This window comes from Jaminaea rosea (assembly GCF_003144245.1).
Source record: "Jaminaea rosea strain MCA 5214 unplaced genomic scaffold BDZ90scaffold_14, whole genome shotgun sequence".
NCBI classification, from domain to species: Eukaryota; Fungi; Basidiomycota; class Exobasidiomycetes; order Microstromatales; genus Jaminaea; species Jaminaea rosea.
The window spans coordinates 386,267-408,817 of record NW_020289988.1 but is presented as its reverse complement, the minus strand read 5'-3'; the positions used below and the strand labels follow the sequence as shown (position 1 = coordinate 408,817).

The window sequence follows — 22,551 nt, the reverse complement described above, 5'->3', positions numbered from 1 at the left end:
GTTCTTGCCGCAAGGGAGGAGCAGCGAGACTTCAGCGCCAACTGCAACTCATCTCCGTCTCTCCCATCTCGACGCCCTTGTTCGTCTGTTGCGCCGCCGCCCACGATTGCCCAATTTGGTCTCCGCTGCCGTCGAGCGTCGAGCACATCCGTCCATCCGTCCATCCGTTGATCTCTCTCGGACCGGAGGCCGACCCCGCACAGGACCAACGAGACGGAGCAGAGAGCAGCCGAAAGTAGCGTCTTTGCAATTCCCTCCTTCTCCACTTTAAGAACCTGTTTTTCGCATCAGGAGGACGATGACATGACATCCTCAGCTTATGTTCTCGTACCGCTGGTGCGGACAGGCCTCTTCATAGGCTGTCGGCTCACGCTGCTTCCATGGCTCTTCGGCGAGGCCAAGCATGCTTCGCTGGATGCTGATGATGCACAAGAGAATGGGGACTCCATGCAGAATGGCGACGCCATTGCGATGGGAACGCTGCCTTCTCCTGCTACAGCTTCAAGAAGACCAAAAGTCAGCCTCTTGAGCGCAGTCACACCGAATGGCACAGCCAGCTCCAGCTCCAGCTCCTCCGGCGATGGCAGCCTACTGGCCCGAGTCCTCTCCACCTTCTCGCCCTCGGCTCTGCTCCTCGCGCTGAGCTTCGAGGAGGGTATCATCCTCTTTGTTCTGGTCCTCATGGAAGCAATGGGCTTCGAGCGAGATGTTCTGCAGTCACAATGGAGATGGAGTCTCTTTGGCGTTGTTGGACTGGCAGTCTGCTTGCTACGTGGGTCCAGCCATCATCCCTCTCCCGCTGACCCACCAGTATGCTGACTATATGCTCTACCCTTCACCTCCAGCTCTCGGTCTCTCGCTCCTCCTAACCTACACCCTCCTTCCCCAGGCAGGCGCCTCGGCAATCCCTCGCCGCTTAGCGCTCTCCCTCATCCCATTTGCCGCCTGGCTCCTCCTCTTCCTCAAGGTGCCCCTCCCCTCCGCCCTCCTCACCGACACAACTGCCTCGCTCCTCGAATCTGCTCTGGCCCGTACAGCCGTCCTCGGGGTGAGCCTGATCGCCATCCTCTCCGGATCGGGAGCAATGGGCGCCACGATGGATTCGCTGGATTCCTTCTTGGCGGCCAGAGGAGGAGGCGGGAGGCGTCGAGACCCTTCACCTTCAGACGTGCGAAGTGCAGAGTCCTCCTTCCGTAAAGCCTGCGAAGACCTACAACGTACAAAGCGGGAGATCGATCGTCTCTCCTCAAGCGCCGACGCCGAGGCAGGGACAGGCGGCCTGCTGGGCAGTATGGGGCGAGCTTTCCGTGGTGGGACGAGCAAGGATCGCGAGCTCAAGGCCCTCAACCTCGAGCTGGGCTCCCTCTCCCTTCTCGCAGCTACTATGCGCGACGAGCTTGACGAGCTCAAGGCCAGAAGAAAGGAGGCAGAGTACAATACGACCCTTCCGGGAAAGCTGTGGCTGGCAATAGGCCATGCTTTTGCGCTTTATTGCGTCACGAGACTGCTCATTGCGCTGCTCTCGCTGCTCTTCTACAACTACGCATCTGCAACGTCCTCTTCGTCCTCGCCGGATGTCCTTTCGACTCTTCTGGCACGATGGGTCCTTCAGCCACTCCTCGGCATTCCACAGCAGGATGTGGCTACCTGGAGCAAGCAAGTCTCGCTCCTCTTCGTGGGCGCCTTGATCCTGGGTAGACTACGTGTGGTCCTCAATGTCCTCGCCCGCTTCTTCCGGGCTGCAAGCTCGGGCGTGTCGACGAGCTTCCTCGTGCTCTTTTTGGCAGAGGTCCTCGTCGTCTACCTGCTCGCCACGCTCATCCAGCTGAGGGCGTCGCTGCCGCCAAGCTTTGGCGATCCGTCTGCAACTCCTGCCGACTCGTCGGTGAGCCAACCGTCGCCGACGTCACCGCCACTCCTCGCGAGCCTGCCAGACTTCAACGTCGTCTTTGGATCGCTCTTCGATGCAGCTTTCCTCCTCTCTGCGGCAGTCACGGGAGGGGTCAGATATCTCACCGGGCAACAGGATGGAATCCTCTTCTCGTCCAACGGGGGCAGTCTGGGCGGCAGAGATTGACACACGGCTTTGAGAGAGTGATATGAATGTAATTAGATGCTAGAACAATACGTACTAGACCCATCCGCTAAACGCGCAACTCGTCCGCTGTCTTGAAAACAGCTCCAAATGGTCCCTCAGGCGGGGGAGCCAACAGTCCGCTGTCCAGTCCCTTGCCTGCTCCCTTGCCCCCAGTCTTCGCTTCAACAACATCGATGAAGTCCTTGAACATTCCCTGGCAGTCGTCCGGCCCCCCAGCATTCTCTGGGTGGAACTGCACGCCCCAGATCTGCTTGCCCGAGTCCGGCGAAGAGCAGATCCCCTCGATGCTCCCATCGTTCACATTGCCGAAGAGGACATCCCATTTGCCCCATGGCTTCTCAGCCGTAGGGTGCTTGAGCGCCCAGCCGTGGTTCTGCGACGAGAGGTAGACGCGGCCACGCTTAATGCTGCTTCCCGTGGAGGCGAGGGCAATGACGGGCTGATTGTGGCCCCTGTTTCCGAAACGCATGCGGTAGGCCTCAATGCCCGCTGCGAGACCGATGATCTGATGTCCCATGCAGATGCCGAAGATGGGCTTGTCCCACTGCTCGATGGTGCGCTTGACCGTCTCGATTGACTCGGGGATGGAGTAAGGGGATCCGGGCCCGTTAGAGAGGAAGAGCCCGTCGAATTGGTCGCGCACGGCGTTGAAATCGTAGTTGTAGGGCAGCACGGTCACGGAGGCTCCCTCGCGGATCAAACAGCGGACAATGTTTGCCTTGCTGCCGAAGTCGAGCAGAGCGATGTGCACGCGAGCGGCAGAGGCTCCACCGACGGGGTGGATGGTGTAGGGTTGCTTCGTCGAGACGCGCTCAATGAGCTTCTCCGTCTGAGGGTCAGTGAAGTCTGCCTGGCCCGGAGCAACTTCATGCCCTTCGCCCATGGTGATCGCGCCCAGCGTGGAACCCTGGTCACGCAGCAACGTCGTAATGGCTCGGGTGTCGACGCCGCTGATACCCGGGACGTTGTGTCGTGCACACCAGCTGGCGAGGGACTCGATTGCCTCGAAGTGGGAGAAGCGCTCTGCCAGGTTGCTGACGACGACGCCTGCCGCCTGAACCCCACGACTCTCCAGGAAGGACCCGACGTCCACATCCTTTGCGTTGCCTACGGGCGAAGTGCCGGTGAAGTTGTTGGGCACACCGTAGTTGCCGATGAGGGGTTGAGTGAAGGTGAGGATCTGCCCTTGGTACGAGGGGTCGGTGAGCGATTCGGTGTAGCTAGTAATCGATGTGGTGAAGACAACCTCGCCGAAGCGCTTGGGCATCTGAGCGCCAAAGGACTTGCCCGACCAAGAGTGGCCGGACTTGAGATGCAGCGAGGCCGGCTGGGACTCGGGTGCTGGAGTCCAGGTGACTGGTGCTGCCGTAGCGAGGCCACGAGTCGCCAGCATGGAGCGAGCCAGGCCGTTGGCGGCGGGCGCCTGGCGAATTGAAAATCGCAGAGGAGCGAGCATGATTGTGGATGTGATGGCAGTGAAAAGGGAAGCTGTTGGTCTTCTCGTTTAAAGTGAGCTGGACTTGAAGACGTTGATGATGATGTAGTCGTCGCTCGTTCGTTCAGAAAAGAGCATGCAGAAAGCGGGAGGGGTTGCTTTGGTTGGTGGTGAGGAGGAGAGAAGAAGAGGAAGGAGCCAGCTCGAGGTCGGCGCTCGGGTGACTCTGACTCTCTTTTCGGCGGCGGCGGCGAGATAAGGCCGTGGGCTGGACTAGGCGGCGCTTCTTCCTTCGGGCCAGGCGGCGGCGCTGCCGCGAGCGCGTCTTCGTCTTGATTGCATCTGTCTGCCCGGTTTCGTCGAGGCGGGTCGGTTCGCTCGCTGACCCAGCCACGACACGACACGACACGCCCCGCCACGCTCCATCAATCGACGACGTCACGGCCGAAGACGAGGTGGGGCATCTTATGATCTGCGCAAGGGTTCAGTCAAGAGCAAGCAACTGTACCAGGACGTATCGACCTCACACTGCTGTGACGAGGGCGACGACGACGACGACGACGACGCGAGTAACACCACTTTTCGCTACCGCCACCTGCTCACCACGCACGATGGCGTCCTCCGCCTCAAGCTCATCCTCGCCGCCTCTCTTGCCCAAGCCATGCGTGACTTGCGGTCGACAGATCACACCTCGCGCGAAGTGGGCCAAAGACTGGGCTTCAATCAAGACGTGCTCGACCTCTTGCAAGGCTTTCATGCCCGGTGCTCGACCGACGAAGTGGATGATACGCACAGATAAGAGCGCAGATGGGATAGAAGACCGTTACGATAGGGAGAAGTGGCCTTGCTTCAAGCATTCTGAAGCGACATCATCCAGCGCAGCGACACCACCATCAATCTTCATTGTCGAGGTAGAGGCGTGGATCGAGCTGTACTTGTTCCACCTCGCACCGACACCGCCGTGGACACCCAAGGTGCGGCCGTCTTGCGAGCAGGTGGAGGAGAGACTCGTCCAAGACGCAGAGTGGATCGAAGACAGATATCTCGGCATCGTCGGCGACGAAGGAGACACTACGACGGACGGGGACACAAAGACCAAGATCACGACGCTGAGCAAGCACTTAGCAGACGCTGGCCCTGGCTTGAGGGAGCGAGTGAGGAGAGCGGCTAGAAGGCTTTTTATCTTACCAAAGGAAAACTGGGCATGTCGAGATTACCTCGGCGCCCACGACGAGGATGAGCGGAACGATGGCCTGGATCTGTACCAGAATGGCAAGCTGCTAAACGGACTCGAGGGAGCTAGCTTCGCAAAGGGGCCGATCCAATTTCAGCTACGGCGCAGTGGAAAATAATCAAGCGACAAGAGCGAGCGAGCTGACGGGCTTCAAATCGCTGGGTCAGCCAATGATTCACACGCCCTCGATCCTCAAGATTGATGACTGAGGCACAAATAAGTCAATGCTGCCGCTATCGCCGCCGTCGCCATTGAGCTACACAATCGAGACTCTTCTCTTCGTCGCATTCGCGGCCGAGGACGACCAGCCTGGCTACCATGTACCCTCTTTTCATGAATTCTCGCGGCGCTGGAGCTAGTTGCCGTCGTAGCATAGCGTGAATAGTAACCTTGTTATTTTAGTCTACCTTACGTCGGCTTGAGACCTTGGTATCGAATCGAGTGTTCTGTCCGCCCCTTCGCTCGCGTCGGCGTCACTCGATTCGATGTTATTATTGCAGCTCGCGGGAGTCCCGTCCCTTCGTCTTCGTCGTCGTCGATTGGCCATTCGTTTGTCTGCCCGCGCTGTCCGTGTTAGCTCGCCCTCACCCGCTACTGCTGTACCAGGCTGTGGGCGCGGTGAGTGACGCTGTCAGGGGCCGGCTTGAGGCACAAAGCGAGGGGAGCTCAAGTCGTCGCTCGCTGCAACTTCGAAAAGATGCCGCCAAGACAGATGGGCGGGCGCATCGACGCGAGGTTGGTTGACTGAGCCCTCCGTGTCTGTGTGTTGCCGCTCGCTGCCGCTGTTTGGCTCCCGCCTCACCGCCTCCCGCCTCGCCCGCGGATGACGGCGCGGCGGCGCGAGTGCAATCCACTTTCCAATTCCAATTCCTTCCGCCTCATCTCACTCTCATCTCACGATTCACCAATCACGACGGAGACCCTTGTCCATTCAGCGATACGGCGTCAGTCTCGCTGCTTTCATTGTCGGCATCGTAGTCGTGGTCGTCTCCTCGTCGTCGTCATCACCAGCAGCAGCATCTCGGACCGCCCGCCCGACCGCCCGCCTCCCCAACCCCTTTCCATCCGGACTTGCTCCCGCATACCAAATAACAGCCGTCGTCACCCATATTATCGCTCGACGCGACTCGACACGCACGCCGTCGCTCCCCTCGCCGCCCTCACCTCCATCTCCACCCTCTCATCCACACTCTTTCACTTCTCATCGCCCCCGCTGCTGTCATGGACGCCCACACGCTCAATGCATGGACGCGGTTTGCGCTGCAAAAGGGCGGCATCGGCACCTGCACAGCCCTCGTCGACAACCCTGCAACCGATGCCGAGGACCTCATGTTCATGACGGGCGAAAAGATCATCGTCCTGCGAAGGCTTGACCAAGATTCGGCGGGAGCAGCAGAGAGCAGTGCCATGTCAGCATCGTCTTCATCATCATCGCGACGCAAGAGCCAAAACGACGGCGACGCGTGGTTCTTGGGCTATTGCGAGGGCGTCGTTGGCAAATTCAAGGGAGCACATGTACAGATCCACGGCAAGCTCAAGAAGCCTGTGCTGATGCGGCGTAGTCACCAGGCTCCCATTCAAGAGGCATCGACTAAGCTCATGTCCCAGGCTGCAGCGGCGTCCCTGCCAGAGTCGCAGGTGCCCGTTGGCATCCCTGTGTCCACCATCGAGTCGGAGGATAGCGAGATAGGTCATGCCAAGTCGGGCAAAGGTTCGGCAGACAGCAGCGCCGGCAATCGTGTCAATGGCATGACAGCATCAGTACCGCCAGCATCGTCATCATCTGCTCCCCCGCCTAGAGCCCCTCCAGCCACGCAACCCACTGCGCCGTCGTATCGCCGACCATCAGCTCGTGATTCGTCCGACTCAGACTCAGACGAATCAGAGACCATGCTGCCTTGGGCAAGGCCAGCTGTCGAGGACGATGCTGATCCGCGCAAGCTTGGGCCGGGTGCAGCAGCAGCAGCGTCATCCTCATCGGCCAGCCGCTCTGACGGCCCCAACGAGCTTGTGAGGACCGCTTTGATGCAGACGCAGATCTCGCCCGTGGAGAGCAGGAACTCAAGCAATGAGAGCGGTGCAAAGTCATTTGGCAGCCACATCCCTCAGTCACCGTCAGTCGAGTCACACATGACGTCGGGCACAGAGGATTCAGAGGACGACGACGCCAATAGCAGCCGTCGAGACCACACCCTCTCCATCTACGATATCTACGGACGCGACTCGGTAGCATTTCCCAACTTCAACTTCCGAGGCCTCCCTCACTCTGACACGGCAGCTAGCCTCAAGGTCGAGTCTGACAAGCATCCCACGCCTCCGATGGCGCCTGAGCACATTCGAGCAAGGGTCGGGGCCGCAGCCGCTCCCAACAATGACGTCGCAGCCAAACTTCGCTCCTCGCCCTCTGGCCGACGTCCCAATGCTGCGCCTGATCCGCGGGTGGCGCCTCCGCCGCCTCAAGCGGCGAGGGCTCTGGCGTCCAGTCTGCGACAGCAGGTTGAGGCTACCTCGCCTAGGACCGAAGCGCCGCCTCAGTTCCCTCCCAATCCTCACGCTCACTCCGCTGCCCCTAACGGACGACAAGCCGCAGCGTCTGCACCCAACACTCCTGCACTCGCTCAGCATCAAGATGGTCCGTCACGCTCCAATCCGAACAGCATGCATGGCGCTCCTCACGGCGCCCCCACCTTCGACCCTCGTCGTCGGCCATCCGGGCTTCAGAACGGTCCGCCCCCTGGCCCGCCGCAGCAACCACAACAGCGACAGCAGCCGCCTCCTCTGCGTATACCGCAACGCTCCAACACTGGCAGCCTGACGTCTCCACCTAGCGGCGTGACCAATTCTGCGACTTCGCCCATGGCACCACCGCAGGGTATTCCACGACCCGGTCAGGCCATCCCTGCCGGTTTCGGACCTGGCTCGTTCATCTCTGCAGCAGCTAGAGGCGATCGAGGCAGTGGGTCGAGTAGTCCAGGCTCAGTTGCATCTGCACCCGCGGATGCCACCTCGCCTTACGGCAGCGCAGCTTCGCCTACTGGCTCCTACTTTCCTCCCAGCGTCATGGCCTCCGTTGGACCGAAGCGCGCCTCGTCTGACCGCACATCTCAGCGAGAGCGAGTTGGATCTGGTCAACTGCGTAAGAACCCTAGCAACCCCTCGCCAGGCTCATACGGCGGCGGTCAAATGCCGACCGGCAGCGTCCGCGGTAGCAGTGGCGTAGACATTCTGTCCCCGCCTCCTTCCTCCGCCCTGGGAGCATCTCGCAGTCCTAGCCCTCTAGGACCGACACCGCCAGGCAACACCTCGTCGCGCCAGCCTTCTCCGCACTTTGATACGGCAAGGGCGCACAGCCCTTCCGGCTCCATGGCCTCCTCCAGCGGTCCACGAAGCGCACCGCCGCAGTCGGTTCGCCCGCTCGCGTACGATGCAAAGGGCTTCGTCCTCGGCTCGGGCGTCCCGTGCAGACCAGAGATAGAGGACCATGAGACGGTCAAGAAGTGGCAGGCCATTCTCGCCGAGAACGATTTAGTTGGAGCACGCAAGAATCGCAAGGTGCGAAAGCTGGTGCAAGCGGGCATCCCCAACTCGATGAGGGGCCAGGTCTGGCTCTTCCTCTGCAACGCGAGCGTACGTCGTCGCCCTGGCCTCTTTGAGGGGCTGTGCGTCACCTCGCAAGCACCGAAGGGGCGCAAGGGGCGCGAGGCTTTGTACGAGACGATCGAAAAGGATGTGGCACGCTGCTACCCGGACAATCGTCTCTTCCAAGAGGGCGCGTCAGGCAAGGCCGACTTGGAGGCCATCCTGAAGGCATATGTGCACTACAATCCCATCATTGGCTACACGCAGGGGATGGGCCTCATCGCAGGCATGTTCCTGCTCCACCTCCCCGCAGAGGACGCCTTCTGGCTGCTCTGTGCCCTGCTGCGCGATATCCACATGGAAGGCTACTTCTCGAATGAGATGAAGCAGCTCCACATCGATGGGGTCATCTTGGGCCAATTGATCCAGACGATGGATGGGGAGCTGGCAAACAAGCTTGCAGACGTCGGCGTCGAGCCAATCAACTTCTCGCCCAGCTGGTTCCTTCCCCTCTTCTGCCGTATCCTACCATGGCCCACTTTGATCCGCGTGTGGGACGTCTTCTTCTACGAGGGGCCCAACTGGATTCTCCAGGTGTCCCTGGCCATCATCCGTATCATTCGTGCACCTCTCATGGCTACGCGCGGCATCACTGCGAGTGAGGATGTGCTTCGCCTGCTCCTCCACCCACCGACGCAGGAGTTGACGACGGAGAATGTCCTCTCGTGTGCGCTGACGGTTAAGTTGAAAGATGGAGAGATGAGGAAGATGAGCAGGAGTGCGAGCAAGCTGGTCAGAGAGGCGCAAGGTATGAGGGGAAGGAGGGCAAGTAGCACTAGTGGGCCGGCGGTCAATGGAGCTGCAGCAGCAGCGGCAGCAGGAGGGGCAGCGGCAGGGAGGTCGCCGAGCGTGCCTGCGCGACGATAGATGTGCGGCGGCGAAGAAGCATCTTTATTCTTGTACGAATATACAATTCCTTCTTGGACGCATTATGCAGCGTGAATTGACGGCAGCGTGAAGTCGAGAGCGGTGGCCCGAGCGAGGCGCGGAACACGGCGGAGACGGCAGGTGAAATGCCCGGCCGTGCCGTGCTGAGTCGATGCAGTGGTCATCAAGTGGCGCAGCCCATCCGTGCTCCCTTACCACCACCTCCCCCGATTGCCCTCCTCCTCGCGAGTACCCATCGCCCATCATGAGAGTCCTCTACGCTCTCGCCTCTCTCGCTGTGGCGCCCTTGATCGCATCAGCCGCACCCGCCATCCCTCGGCTTTCTGCTGCTACCCCGCCCCCGCCCTCACCCTCGTCCTCCCTCTCGTTCTGGGATACATCCTCCTTCAACTGGTTCTCCAGCAAGCCCCACCCGCTTGTGATTTGGCACGGTCTAGGAGATTCGGCCTATGCTGAAGGGCTCGTCGACCTCAAGCGCTCCCTTGAAGAAGCCTTCCCGGGGCTATTCGTGCACATCGTCTCTCTCGAGGAGGGCGAGTCCGCCGACCGAAAGCGTACCGTCTTTGGCTCCGTCAACGACGACGTAGACCAAGTCTGCGAGCAATTGAAGGCCATCCCCGAGCTCGAGGGCGGAATGGATGCCATCGGCTTCTCGCAGGGTGGTCAATTCTTGCGAGCAGTAGTGCAACGCTGCGAGGGGGTCAAGGTGCGCAACCTCGTCACCTTTGGTAGCCAACACATGGGCATCGCAGATTTCCCTGCTTGCAAGCCGGCTGATTTCCTCTGCCGTCTAGCTGAGGGGGCTCTCCGTGCTGGGATCTACACCGACTACGCTCAGTCTCATGTCGTCAGCGCACAGTACTATCGCAACCCGCGGGATGCGGATGCGCTGCAGCGCTACTTGGAGACCAACCACTTCCTGGCCGATATCAACAACGAGGTGGAGCAGAACGACGAGTACAAGGAGCGTCTGAGTACACTGGACAGCTTTGTCATGCTGCAGTTCAGCGATGACGTTACCGTCGTTCCAAAGCGCAGCAGCTGGTTCGAGTCGTACCCGGAGGCCAAGCGCAACGACAGCAGCATCAAGGGTCATGACCCCGACGTCGACGAGACGACGCCGCTCAGGCAGAGCGAGATCTATACCTCTGATCGACTGGGCCTTCGTTCGCTGGACAAGCGCGGCTCCCTCGTCCTGGATGTCTGCAAGGGCCCACACATGCACATCGACTCGGCTTGTCAGCTCAAGGTCTTTGGCAAGTATGTCGGGACGCCCAAGTCGTCAGCGAGCACCGTCGTGCCTGCTCCGGTTCGTCACGGGTGGGCTCGCACCCTCTACGCTACGACTGGGCTGAGGTCGACTGCCCTGCCCTGGCCCGCGCACCTCATGCTCCTCGTTGCCGCGTGGCTGGTGGTGAGTCTCACGATCAGATTGGCCGTCTTCGCCTTCTCAAGCGCGAAGCCCAAGGTCAAGGCTTGGAGGGAAGAGAGGAAGCAGGGTCAGATTCGATTGGCTTGAGACGACAGGCAGCGGCAGCAGCAGCGAGAAAGGGAAGAAGCTAGTCTGCTGCAATTCCTCAAGCGCGTCTGTCGCGCGACCCCTCCCCCTGTAACATATCCACTTTCATTCATGACGATCACGACCTTCGCTTCACGAAAAGCTTGCTTGCGCTGCTTGCTGCACGGCGATAAGGAGTACGGGGCTCACGGGGCGCTCTGGTCCAAGCTCGTCTTCGATTGCTCGACGTAGCGATGGTAGTCAGTCGTCGGGGCTATCGGTCACAGGCTTTGATCGGGCGTTCCTTGGCCTGCCTGCAGGCACCACCGGCTGCCTCTCGGCGCGAAGGTTGCGACTGCGACGCATAAGACAGAGGTGCATGCTCCCGATGGCCACCAAGATAAGAAGGCAGAGACTTCGACGTGGCCATCCCCGTCCTTGAGCTATTGAGAAAAGTAGCCGCTCTTGCGACGTGGAAGAGATGGTTCTCACGTCTTCGTGAGAGGCTCGATCTTCATTAGCGACGTTCCTACGACCGTATTGATCGCTCGTTCCTCACGTCGCGTAGTTGGATGGTCGGGCTAAGCGCCGTCCCACGTCGCCTCGATCTTGTCGAGTCATAGAGGAATTGGAACTCAATAAACGCTTGCAGTGAGGGACGGGGAGCGAGAGGGGTGCAAAGGGGGCTGTGAGAGTGCTTCGTTGCCTTGTGAGCGCGTCGGCTGCTGGCTGCAGAGATGCGGGCCGCGCATGAGTGAGCCTGAGTGCCTGTCGTGCTGCGTCCTGCGGGCGAGGAAGGACGCTGGTTCAAAAGAGCGAGCGCAGAGGGTGGGGCAGAGCATCGAGTCCTCCCAACGATTGCTTCTTCTCTTCCTTCCCATCACAACCACCAACCACCAGCGACATCATCTTGTCAACACCCTACGTCCAGCGCTCGACCATCTTTACGCGCATCTTCAATCTCAACACGAGCAACTCTGCCCTCATTGCGACGAGTAGCTCTTTCCCCCAGCGCACCAGCGAACCACACCATTAGGCCCACACTAGCCTCTTCGCAATCAATCCTTACTTGAACAATCCTACACATCCATCGCCATCATGGCCCAGCAACTCGTCGCCTAATTTTGCGTCTCAACACGAGACTGACATTGACAAATTGATCGCAACAAACTCGACCAACTTGCCCTCAGAACCACATCAGCCCTCCAGGTTGATCTCTCAGACGTGAGTGCAATCGCAGCGGCGCAATGCAGACCATGACAACCAGCATATACTCACCCTCCCATCCTCGTTCTCGCTGCAGAAACTCCCAACATCACCCAGACATCACCTTGACCCATCCCCGGTCAACTCCTCTGCCACCATGGCTTCCCTCACTCCAAGCGCCGAGCAACTCCCGTACGAGTTCCTCCAAACACAACCACAATCAACACAACGTCGTCAACCAAACGACTGTTGCGCCTCAACACCGCCCGACTGTTAGCGAACAAGACATACAAGCTCCATTGAGAGACTTCATCAAAGCATTCACCGACGCCCGTATCCGTCAAGAAGCTCAAGCACACGCCCAGAGACACACTAGCTTCTCCTCGGTCCAGCCGACCCGTATCGCCTCCTCTTCTTCGCCAGCACAGCACCACACCTTTGCTCAGCCTCGTCTCCCAAGGTACCAGCCAAGTCACACGCACTCCATGTCGTGCCTCACTTCCACCGACGCGCTAGACGCGCCCTCCTCGCCCCTCTTCGGCGCAGGCCTCGACGACTTTACCGCCAAGAGTACCCGTCCACAGCACAGTATGGACGACACCACCTCCTTCCTTGGATGGGACAACCACCGCTCGTCCTCTGCGACGGGGGCTGCCGCGGGTGGTGACGACCTCTTCTCGTCACCGCTCTGGACGGACCCCAGCCCGGCCCTGACCGACCACAACACCTTCGACGTCGAGTCGTGCGGCCCCTCCCCGCTCCTCACGGACGACCTGGACCGCCCTGCGCCCGACCTGGCAAACATGCCCCTCTTCGGCGACATGACCCTCTTCAGTCCCGCAGTGCGCGGTGATCACCAAGCTCCCCACGCACCCGCTGCGATGGGACAGGACTTTCCCCTCTTCCCGGAGGTCATGGCTCGCAGCGCACCAGGCCCCACGCTGGCTACCTCGTCGCCTCCCCCGCCCAGGGCTCAAATGGCCTTCAGTGCTACGTCTGCGCAAGGAGACGAGGACCAGGCCACTATGCTACTCCGTGCTCTTCAGGGGGTCGCGGCTGCGCGTCAGAGCAATGCGCCGGTCAACTCGGCTTCGCCAACGCTCATCTCCTCGCCTCCCAAGGAGTTGCACCACGAGATGAGCGACAGCGTTCCCCAATCCGCTCCGGCCAAGCCCACCCTGCACCACTCCGCCACGGCACCGCAACTCGACGTGCGCAGCACGGCTCCCGCCACTCCACTGATCGACCCTCGCCCTACCTGCCCACGCCGCGGTACCAAGAGGCGCATGGGCGTAGACGACCTTCTCCCCATCGACGCGCCCGTGCAAGAGCGCAACTACCTCGCTCCCTCTGCCACCTCGCGCAAGGACTTCTTTGAGCCCTCAACCTCAGGTGCAGGAGTAGACAACGGTCCCACCGCCGATGAGCTCGCAGCCATCGCCGCCGAACCCGACCCGCTCAAGGCCAAGCGTCTCAGCAACACGCTGGCTGCTAGGAGGAGCAGGCACCGCAAAGCGGCTGAGGCTGCTGAGCGAGAGGGCAAGATTGCAGAGCTCGAGCAGGAGCTCGCCGCTTACAAGAGGCGACTCCAGCGTGCTGAAGGCGAGAGGGATGCCTTGCTTGAAGAGAAGGAGGAGTGGGGCAAGAAGAGGAGATGTAGCTGCGCCAAGGCGGCTGATGAGGAGGAGGAGCAGTGAGGCTTCCCTTTCTCTGAGGGCGATGATAAGCCTACCCAAAAGGTCCCACGGCTCGATAGACAATCAGCCAGGCCATCCAACAGAACCTTACCGTATCGAAAACTCTTTTCTCGATTACTTGATATTGACCGTGACTCGCGATCCCCCCTTCACTTCATCATCATTGGCGTCGTCATCGTACACGCATGACTTCGTTCTGCTCTCTCATAGCCTCCATGTTCCGTAACAGATCCTGTCTTGGGTTTTTGTGGCAATAGCTAGGTCTTTCCCAATTCTAGCGTGTTGCAGCGTGAGGAAGATGCGGGAGAAACGTAGAGGGTGCTGCGGTCTCTACTCGACGCGCGTACCAGGCGGCGGCGTCGAGCATGAATGTAGAAGGAATTCTCACTCCATCCAGTACCGCTCTCGGCTGCGATCAAGAAATCTTCAGAACAGCATCAGCCACTCATTGTCGTCATCAAATCGTTCATAAGTCGTCAATCGCGCTACATCACGTCTCATCATTCCCTCCTCTCTTCCTCGCTATCACCACTACCTCCACCCAACTCGATCAATCGCCCCACCTCATCCCGTCCCGCAACCGCTCCCTCGGTGCTCGTCCCTCTTCCACCGTCGTGACTTCCGCTGAGAACCGCCCTGCCTCTCAGCCTCAATCCCCGATCAAGCGTACAAAGCACAACCTTGGGCGTCTTCCCCTCTACCACCTTCGCCCTTTGCGTGTCCAGGTCCGCTAGACCCCCCGAGGAGAGATCCGCAGAAGAAGAGGAAGGGCAGAGTAAGGGTAGACGATCGACCCAATGCTCCAGCTGCCAGGTGAAAGCAGAGAGGATAACTTCATCCAGCGTCCGTCTCCCCTCCCTCCCCGCACCCGTGGAGAGATCCTCTGTGCGAACCCGCACATCTGAGAGATAGTTTCCGCGGCTCGTTTGAACTTTGAGACATTTACTGTGTGTGCGAACTGCAGATTCCAGGAATTGGACCGACATACGAGCACGATTGGCCAAGGAAGCATCGGAGGTATTGCGGGAAAGTCCGTCGAGTTCGGTGAGGACTGCGAGGGGGATGATGATCGTGTAGGCGTGACTGAGGATGAGGGATTGCGCGAGAGATGGTGGAGGGGTGGAGGTGGGAGGGCTGGAGGGGCTGGAGGAGGTGAGGAAGAGATTGGTGTCGAGAACGAGGGTCGTGTACCCTGGGAGGGGCGGGGGATGCTCGTCCCTCGTTTGAGCCCGCGCCTTGCCCGTTGCAAGGGCGGCGTCGGACGAGGCGTTGCCCTGACGCAGCATATCGCGCAACTCTCTTCTCTTAGCCTTGAGGGCTCGCACCTCCTCTGTGTCGTCCTCGTCATCCACGTCTTGCTCCTCATCCTCGCCGCTGGCCATCTCATCCGCACTCTCATCGAGCACTGCGGCTCCAAAGTCGCGAGTAGCCTTGTTCAGCTTCTCCACCTCTTCGGCCTTCTCTTTCGCATCGAGTGCCCAGCGCTCCAGCTTGTCTGAGAGAGGCGAGCGTATCACGATCCTACGACCCGAGTCTGGGTTCTTCTCTACCTCTTCTCCTGCCTCTTCGCGGGTAAAGCCAGGCACCACATCAGCCAAAGCGCCAAGTGCAAGCGCGATGCGGTGTTTTCTCAGTCTCCTCAGCACCGCGGCCTTATCCGCCGCGTCGGCTTCAACCGGGGAGCTGATAGCGAATAGATGAGACTGTGCCTCTTCCGGCGCTGCAGAGTCCAAAACGTCGACCTCTGACTCGTACGTAGGCACAGAGGAAAGCGAGGAGGCGCCGACGCCTGGTATGCTGCTGCCCGCGGGGAGAGAGGGTGTCGTGACACGCCAGTAGTCCTTCTCGAATATCTTGCGACCCGTCCAGCTTAGACCGCGGAGGCACCAGTCCTCTGGTAAAGGAGCAGCACTGTTGAGCTTGGCAGGTGAGGGTTGAGGCACGGTGCAGATCAGTGGAGATAGAGAAGCGAGGCGTCGCCAGGGAACGGCCTGTTCCAGCACACTGAGCCGGCGAGATGGCTGAGCTTGAGAGACATCGCTGCGGTCGCTGCTGCTGCTACTGTTGCGCCCGGGGAGCTTGGCCAGGCGGAAGAGAAGGGTGCAGAGCATCGTCACGTAAGGATTGAGGCCCGCGTCGAGTGACTGGAAGTGCTCGTCGCTAGGTAGGAGGGCGGTGAAAGTGCAGAAGGCCAGGCGAATAGCGCACTGCAGCACAATCGGCAACTCGTCGTCCTCAGCGGCAGGCTGACCCGGCAATGGCGAGATGGATTGAGCTCTTGGGCTACTGCTGGCTGCAGCTGCTGAACCTGCGATGAGCTTCTTTGCGCTTGCGTCCGGCACCTCTGCAAGCACGGCTCGCTCAGCGCCATACTGCATCAGCGCCGCAAGATTCACCGAGGCCATCATCATCAGCTGACTGACTCCGATTCCAAGCTGCCATCCCAACGCTTCCACCTTCGTAAGGAGCTGCTCCTCATATCGTTCAAGCACGGCATCGAAGTCGTCCAGCTGCACCTTTGTGAGCATCATGCCGTGCATGTGCACGAAGAGGTCCACGAGGCTTGCCTCAGGCTCGACACGCCTACGCTGGTGAGAGGCATCAAAGAGCGGGAGGAGAGACTCGCGCGCAGCACTGTAGGGCTGAGCGGCGGTCAGACTCTTGCAGAAGTGATGAAGGGCCTTGAGCTCGTCGCTGCGGCTGAGCACAGCGAGATGGTGGTGCAGTCGTCCTGTGCCCGGCATCTCGGCTAGACCCTGAGCATACCAACCCTTGGCGGTTGTGCGCCATGTTTCCTTTTCTTCGAGGTCCCAGTCACCTAGTGCAGCGCTGCCAATGGAGGCCTCCTCAACCGCTGCGGGGCCGGCGCGCTTGGCGTCATGAGAGTCGTGGCCATGAGCGTGGTCATCATCGTCGATGCGCGCGAACGTCTCGGGCGCAGGCTTGCTTCTCGTCGTTCCCCCTCTTCTCTCCTCTCTACTGGCCTTATTGCGTATATTCCCCGTCGAAGATTCTCCTTCGTCCTCCCCGGCCAAGCTGGCCAGCCGTGCCATCAGCATCCGGTAACGTGCCAGATCGCCGAGACTCTCCAGCCAAGCCTTTCTGAACGTGGTGAGATGTTCCGCCTCGAGAAGATTGGTATAAAAGCGGTATGAAGAGTAGATGAAGTCGTTGAGATGATCGAGCAGCGCAGCCTGTGTCTGTCGATCTCCATCGGTGACGTTCTGGCCTTCGGAGGCGCCGGAGGGGTAAGGCAGGCTTTGCCGCATCGACTCGATGAGTAGATGACATCCCGTCTGCCAGACGCGCACGGGTATCTCGTAGTCTAGAGGGAGAGAACGCAGAGAGGGTGGCAAGCCCGGTTGGAGAGCCGAGTCGAGGAAGGCGTAGTGGAGGTCGATGAGGCGCTTGTGTTGTTCAATGAGGTCGAGCCAGAAAGCATGATCGACTGCAGCGATCTGATGGCGAGTTGCACTTTGTTCTGCTGCGCTCGCACGCTGCTTACGGTGGTCATCTTGCAGCTTGGTCTCGAGGGCGCAGATTTCTCGATAGATGCGTTTTAGCTCGTTGACTAAGTAATTGGCTGGATCTCTCCCTCCACCGCTGCGTGACGTCGAGCTCTTTGTTGACGTGCCGGCTGCCGGTCCTGATCGCTCGCTACCGCCTTGGCGTCGCTTCCCCCTCTCCCTGCCTTCGCTCGACGCGATGGAGGGGGCTGATGTGGGAGCAGTGCTGCCTGCTGTCGAGGAGCGAGCATCTGACTGGCTCGTGGTGGAAAGACCCTTGGCGAAGCTGAGGGCATCGTGACGTTTAGGGTCGAAGAGTTGAGGATGGCCGGAGGCCGAAGCGCGCTCTGGCGCGTCGCTGCCTCCGCGATGTGAAGGGCCTCGGGGTGCACGGCCGCCTCGATCTTGCGGGCGTCTTTGAGGATGCTGATGGTGGTGATGCTGATGAGAATGTGGGTGGTTACGCGGCTGCTGCGGCTGTTGCTGCGCTTGGGCGCGAGCATCAGCAGGTATCTGCAGCAGGCCTCCGGAAGCAGATGTTGAGGGACCGCGAGAGTCTTCGTTGGACCGACGAGGCTGGGCTGGTGTCACAGATGCAGTAGCATTGAGAGAGGTCGACAATGTCTCAGCTGGATCGACTGGCTTCTCCCTCTTCATGAGGCTGACAGTGCCATTAGCAAAAGGGCTTGGCTGTGCGGCAGTGGCGGAGCTACTTGGATCTCCAGCATCTCGCCTACGCCTGCCTGGTCCATCGGAGCTGACAAGAGACGCTTCTTCTCCATGCGCATTACGCGGTGGATGTCGTCGAGTCCGCGAAGTGTTGCCTTCTTCGCGTGGACCACCACGACTGCGCTGCTGATGCTGTCCCTTCTTGGCATTGCCTCGCCCTTCGCCTTGATGCGATGAGCTGCTAGGCCTGGCTTCGGGCCACTCGAGCTGTGTGACGCCCGACGCGGCGACCTCTGGTGGCATTGCGTGCGACTGTAGATAGTCGATAGGGACTCGAGACCCGAGTTCGGTGGGCGATTATGCGCTCGCGAGCAAGGTCTCTTTACGGCTGCTCCATCTGGGATGCAGTCGAATTATGGAAGGAATTGATGAAGACTAGGCAGATGCCCTCGTCATGATTAGGCGGCCACCATTGTGGACGAGCTTGAGGGTAAGTTGTTTGGAGGGCGTAAGCGTTGTGGTTGAGTGTTGGTGGCGGCGAGTAATGGTTGGTCAGGATGATGGTTAATGCATGAAGCGGACGGGAGGACGGTGGAGCGCAGTCTAACTTGGCCAAAAGCGCGGCTCAGTCCAGCGCTGCTCCCGCCCCCTCGGCGACTGAGCATCCGCGACATCTGCTCCCGCCCAGCGATTCTGGCCTGGCCTGGACTGACGTCTGAACACAACGAGACATCCCAGAGCCAAGCTGAGCATGAGTTCGAGACGTCAGGTGAAGGAGGGGTGAGACGAAGCTGTGCTCGCTCGTCGTCATTACAGCCAGTCACTCTTGAGGCGTCTCCAATGGGGTGGAAGTGACGATACCGTGGCATGGCATACAGCCTGTCGTAAGAGCTGATTGGCGCCGTGATTCAGGGAGGGTTGAGCTCAATCTCAAGCTGCGCAATGGCTATGAGATCGTACCCGACTGTCTCAGTGTTTGGGGGGAGCTACTCTATCTTCGTCTCCTCTCCGTCTCATCATGATCAATAAAATATTGCGTGCGCTTCTCCGTGCTACCCTCAGAGCCCTCCAACCCTTTCTCTTGAGGAGCGACTGCGCGCCGAGCTGGGCGTTGGACTGGCCGGCGGACGGGAGTGGACAGACGCCTGTCTGACTTCGACGATTCTTCTCGCTCGCATCAAGTGCAAGGCTCCCTTCAATCTCTCTCACCCATCATTTGGATGCTAAGGAGGTTCATCAGCACACCAATCACCCTTCGAGCTACTCCTTTACTCTCCGCATCCAGACCCCTACCACTTCACTTTCCCGCACAGCGATTGAAATCGACAATGTCCGCTCCTGCCAACCCGGCCGAGGGAGCTAACCTCCTCAAGGATGAGCTGACGGGAGAGATGGTTAGCAAGAGGTGAGCCGGCCACAGCGAGAATAAATGCCACTCCATCTCCCCGACTTACCCACACCTTGCCCTCTCTCCGTCTTCTATCCCAGCGAGCTCAAGCGTCGCCAGAAGCAGCGCGAAAAGGAGGCCCAAAAGGCAGCAAAGGCAGCCGCTGCCCCTCCGCAGACCAAGAAGGAAAACGAGGAGGACCTTTCCCCCTCTCAGTACTACGAGCGTCGAGTGCGCACCATTCAGCAGCTGCGTGAAACTCGCAACCCCGACCCGTATCCGCACAAGTTCCACGTCTCGACCTCCCTGACCGACTTCATCGAGAAGTACGAGTCGCGAGTCGAAGCCGGCGCTCAGCTCGAAGGCGAGAGCGTTTCCCTCGCTGGTAGGATCCACAACATGCGCTCAGCCGGTTCCAAGCTGCGCTTCTACGACTTGCATGCCGAGGGCGTCACGATCCAGATTACGGCGTCTGCGCAGGACCACAAGGAGGGGGACTTTGCGGCTGTGCATGACTTGCTGCGCCGTGGTGATATCGTCGGTGTCAAGGGAACGCCGGGAAAGACCAAGTCGGGCGAGCTGTCCATCTTCCCGCAGTCGATCCAACTGCTCTCGCCTAACTTGCACATGCTGCCCAAAGCTACGCAGGGCGGATTCACCGACACCGAGGCGCGATACCGTAAGCGCTACTTGGACTTGATTATGAACAACAACGTGAGGGACATCTTTGTCAAGAGGGCTAAGATCATCAACTACGTAAGGCGTGAGTAGTTTTCTCGGCAGCTATGACGCTCCGCTCCCTTCGAGCTGACCCCTTCATTCCCCATCCCCCGCGCACAGGCTTCCTCGACAACATGGGCTTCCTTGAGGTCGAGACCCCCATGATGAACATGATCGCCGGCGGAGCCACAGCCAAGCCCTTCATCACCCATCACAACGACCTGAAGCTCGACCTCTTCATGCGTGTTGCCCCCGAGCTCTACCTCAAGGAGTGCGTCGTCGGTGGCCTGGACCGCGTCTACGAGATTGGACGAGTCTTCCGCAACGAGTCCATCGACCAGACGCACAACCCTGAGTTCTCAATCTGCGAATTCTACATGGCCTATGCAGACATGCACGACCTCATGGACATCACCGAGTCGATGATCTCTGGCCTCGTCAAGGCGGTCACAGGCGGGTACAAGATCAAGTACCACCCTGACGGCAAGGACGACCCAAACGGTCGCGAATTTGAGATCGACTTCTCCACGCCCTGGAAGCGCTTCGACATGATCAAGGAGCTGGAGTCGAAGCTCAACGTCACCTTCCCCGCAGCGGACAAGTTGCACACCGAGGAGGCCCGCAAGTTCCTCTCGGACCTGGCCGCAAAGCACGACGTGGACTGCAGCGAGCCTCGCACCTCTGCGCGCTTGATCGACAAGCTGGTCGGTGACTTCATCGAGGTGCAGTGCGTCAACCCATCCTTCATCGTTGGACACCCGCAGGTCATGTCCCCCCTCGCTAAGCGTCATCGCGACATCACTGGTCTCTGCGAGCGCTTCGAGGTCTTTGTGGCGACCAAGGAGATCTGTAACGCATATACGGAGCTCAACGACCCCTTTGACCAGAGGGAGCGCTTCGAGGAACAGACTCGCCAGAAGGACGCGGGTGACGATGAGGCGCAGGGCATTGACCACGTCTTCGTGGATGCGCTGGAGCACGGTCTGCCCCCCACTGGTGGGTGGGGATTGGGCATCGATAGGCTATGCATGTTCTTGACGGACAACGCGAGTATTAAGGAGTGCCTCCTCTTCCCTGCTATGAAGCCTCTGCCCAACGAGGGGGCAGGGAGCGTAGCTGTGCCTGCGAGCAAGGAGCAGGGGGCGTCGTCGGTCAAGGCGTAGGTGCGGCAAGGGGGAGCGATGTAGACGTGCTTTGGTATCAATCGATGATTCGTTGCATTATCACTTGCTTGGTGGTATCACATGTGGATAGGCTAGAACGACCCGCTCTACGTCCCAAGCATCTGTCCACGTCTCGCACCTCGCGACAAGGGGCGAGCTGGCAAAGATGTCGCGCACGGCTGGCGCTTGACCCTTGCCAACTTCGACGACGATTAGTGGCAGTCGTGGAGAAGGAGAGCCAATGCTGGCTCTGCCCGTCAGGAAGGGCAGTAGCTCTGCCAATCGTCGGTAGAAGACTAGCCCATCATCTATGCCGTTCGTCGCATTGCCTACTAATGCTCGTCGATCCTCCCACGCCCTCACGCTCTCGTCGAGCTCCTCATCGTACTCCTTGACTGTGATGTAAGGTGGATTGCAGACGATGACGTCGAAGGGCCCACCGTCTTCGACAAGGTGCTGCATGTCCGCCGAGGTGAAGACGTCGGCCTGCATCATAGCGATACTTGCGTCGCTCAGACCGTTGCGACGGACATTTTCCCGCATGAGATTGAGTGCTTGAGGAGAGACGTCTGCGCAGGTGACCTGCAAGGCAGTGTGGCAGCGTCGCGCCTGGTGAGCTAGGAGGAGCCCAATGCAGCTGAGCGTGCGTCGGGCTGGCGTCAGTACGAGCGATTGATATCGTCGTACAACCGAATGACTCACCCTGAGCCAGAACAGAGGTCGAGCAAGCGAAGCGGCCCACCATCTTCGTGCCTTTGAAGCATCTTGGTGACCATCGAGGCAAGGCGAAGCGCCCACTCTTCGGTCTCTGGTCGTGGAATGAGCGTTGGTGGCCTGGTAGCTAAGTCCAGCGGGCCAAAGGGCTGGCAGCCTTGCATGGGTGAGGACGATTGCGGGTCAACTAGAATGCTGCTGAGGAGACGCAGAGGCGATGGATAGCTCACCTAGTAGGTACGCCACGGGTTCATGATCATTGACTCTTCGGCGCACCAGCTCGACAAGGCGGCGTGAGATACTGCGTTTACGTTCATGTTGCGACAGTTTTGAGGCAGATGACGAGACATCGCCTTCCTCGACGGTCTGACGGGCGCCGTCCTGCAGCCACCCCAGCTCTGATCGAGCCAATTGCAGTCCCTCATCGATTTCAGCTCTGGCCGCCTGTCTCGCCAAGCTGTGCGGCTGGAGAGAAGGGCTATGATAGCGTTGAAGCCTGCGCGCTAGACTCCGAAGAAGTCCTGTCGACATTGATGCTCATGCCGGAGTTCACTTTGCGCTTTGCTTGACCCCTCTGCTTGCTCTTGCTACCGTGACGAATTTGAAGCTTGGAGTTGCTAGGCGGCTCTTCGCGGGCTGCTTGCCGCGCGGTGATTGTCAGCCACCAGCCACGCTCTCGTCTCGCTCTGGCTGGCTG

General features: G+C 59.8%; 9 protein-coding genes across 9 annotated transcripts; 6 read left to right on the top strand and 3 right to left on the bottom strand.

Annotated features, from left to right (window-relative positions):
* Window positions 1–303: 303 nt before the first annotated feature.
* BDZ90DRAFT_262279 (hypothetical protein) lies at window positions 304–2,077 on the top strand (the record flags this gene model as incomplete). The annotated part of the gene is made up of 2 exons (XM_025508466.1): window positions 304–772; window positions 846–2,077. 2 exons carry the CDS (start codon window positions 304–306, stop codon window positions 2,075–2,077), a joined length of 1,701 nt encoding a protein of 566 aa, XP_025360245.1.
* Window positions 2,078–2,110: 33 nt separating this feature from the next.
* Window positions 2,111–3,746, bottom strand: BDZ90DRAFT_70047 (small subunit of carbamoyl phosphate synthase). Its single transcript, XM_025509790.1, has one exon. The coding sequence runs from the start codon at window positions 3,552–3,554 to the stop codon at window positions 2,145–2,147; it is 1,410 nt and encodes a 469-aa protein (XP_025360244.1). The 5' UTR covers window positions 3,555–3,746; the 3' UTR covers window positions 2,111–2,144.
* A 398-nt stretch (window positions 3,747–4,144) lies between these two features.
* Window positions 4,145–4,885, top strand: BDZ90DRAFT_228338 (hypothetical protein; the record flags this gene model as incomplete). The annotated part of the gene is made up of 1 exon (XM_025504803.1): window positions 4,145–4,885. One exon carries the CDS (start codon window positions 4,145–4,147, stop codon window positions 4,883–4,885), a length of 741 nt encoding a protein of 246 aa, XP_025360243.1.
* A 1,103-nt stretch (window positions 4,886–5,988) lies between these two features.
* On the top strand, window positions 5,989–9,273 carry BDZ90DRAFT_262276 (hypothetical protein; the record flags this gene model as incomplete). The annotated part of the gene is made up of 1 exon (XM_025508465.1): window positions 5,989–9,273. The coding sequence occupies one exon, from the start codon at window positions 5,989–5,991 to the stop codon at window positions 9,271–9,273; it is 3,285 nt and encodes a 1,094-aa protein (XP_025360242.1).
* A 424-nt stretch (window positions 9,274–9,697) lies between these two features.
* Window positions 9,698–10,651, top strand: BDZ90DRAFT_214741 (alpha/beta-hydrolase; the record flags this gene model as incomplete). The annotated part of the gene is made up of 1 exon (XM_025504198.1): window positions 9,698–10,651. A coding segment is annotated over one exon (954 nt), but the record flags the coding sequence as incomplete, so codon positions are not given.
* A 1,937-nt stretch (window positions 10,652–12,588) lies between these two features.
* On the top strand, window positions 12,589–13,695 carry BDZ90DRAFT_247029 (hypothetical protein; the record flags this gene model as incomplete). The annotated part of the gene is made up of 1 exon (XM_025507586.1): window positions 12,589–13,695. One exon carries the CDS (start codon window positions 12,589–12,591, stop codon window positions 13,693–13,695), a length of 1,107 nt encoding a protein of 368 aa, XP_025360240.1.
* Window positions 13,696–14,195: 500 nt separating this feature from the next.
* Window positions 14,196–18,441, bottom strand: BDZ90DRAFT_255409 (hypothetical protein; the record flags this gene model as incomplete). Its single annotated transcript, XM_025507851.1, has 1 exon — window positions 14,196–18,441. Exon 1 carries the CDS (start codon window positions 18,171–18,173, stop codon window positions 14,196–14,198), a length of 3,978 nt encoding a protein of 1,325 aa, XP_025360239.1. The 5' UTR covers window positions 18,174–18,441.
* A 588-nt stretch (window positions 18,442–19,029) lies between these two features.
* Window positions 19,030–21,200, top strand: BDZ90DRAFT_234066 (lysyl-tRNA synthetase). The gene is made up of 3 exons (XM_025506883.1): window positions 19,030–19,275; window positions 19,359–20,020; window positions 20,098–21,200. The coding sequence occupies exons 1-3, from the start codon at window positions 19,199–19,201 to the stop codon at window positions 21,138–21,140; spliced, it is 1,782 nt and encodes a 593-aa protein (XP_025360238.1). The 5' UTR covers window positions 19,030–19,198; the 3' UTR covers window positions 21,141–21,200.
* On the bottom strand, window positions 21,176–22,480 carry BDZ90DRAFT_234063 (modification methylase HemK). Its single transcript, XM_025506882.1, has 3 exons — window positions 22,085–22,480; window positions 21,843–22,011; window positions 21,176–21,777 (listed from the first exon to the last, which is right to left on the bottom strand). Exons 1-3 carry the CDS (start codon window positions 22,383–22,385, stop codon window positions 21,201–21,203), a joined length of 1,047 nt encoding a protein of 348 aa, XP_025360237.1. The 5' UTR covers window positions 22,386–22,480; the 3' UTR covers window positions 21,176–21,200.
* Between the last annotated feature and the right edge of the window lie 71 nt (window positions 22,481–22,551).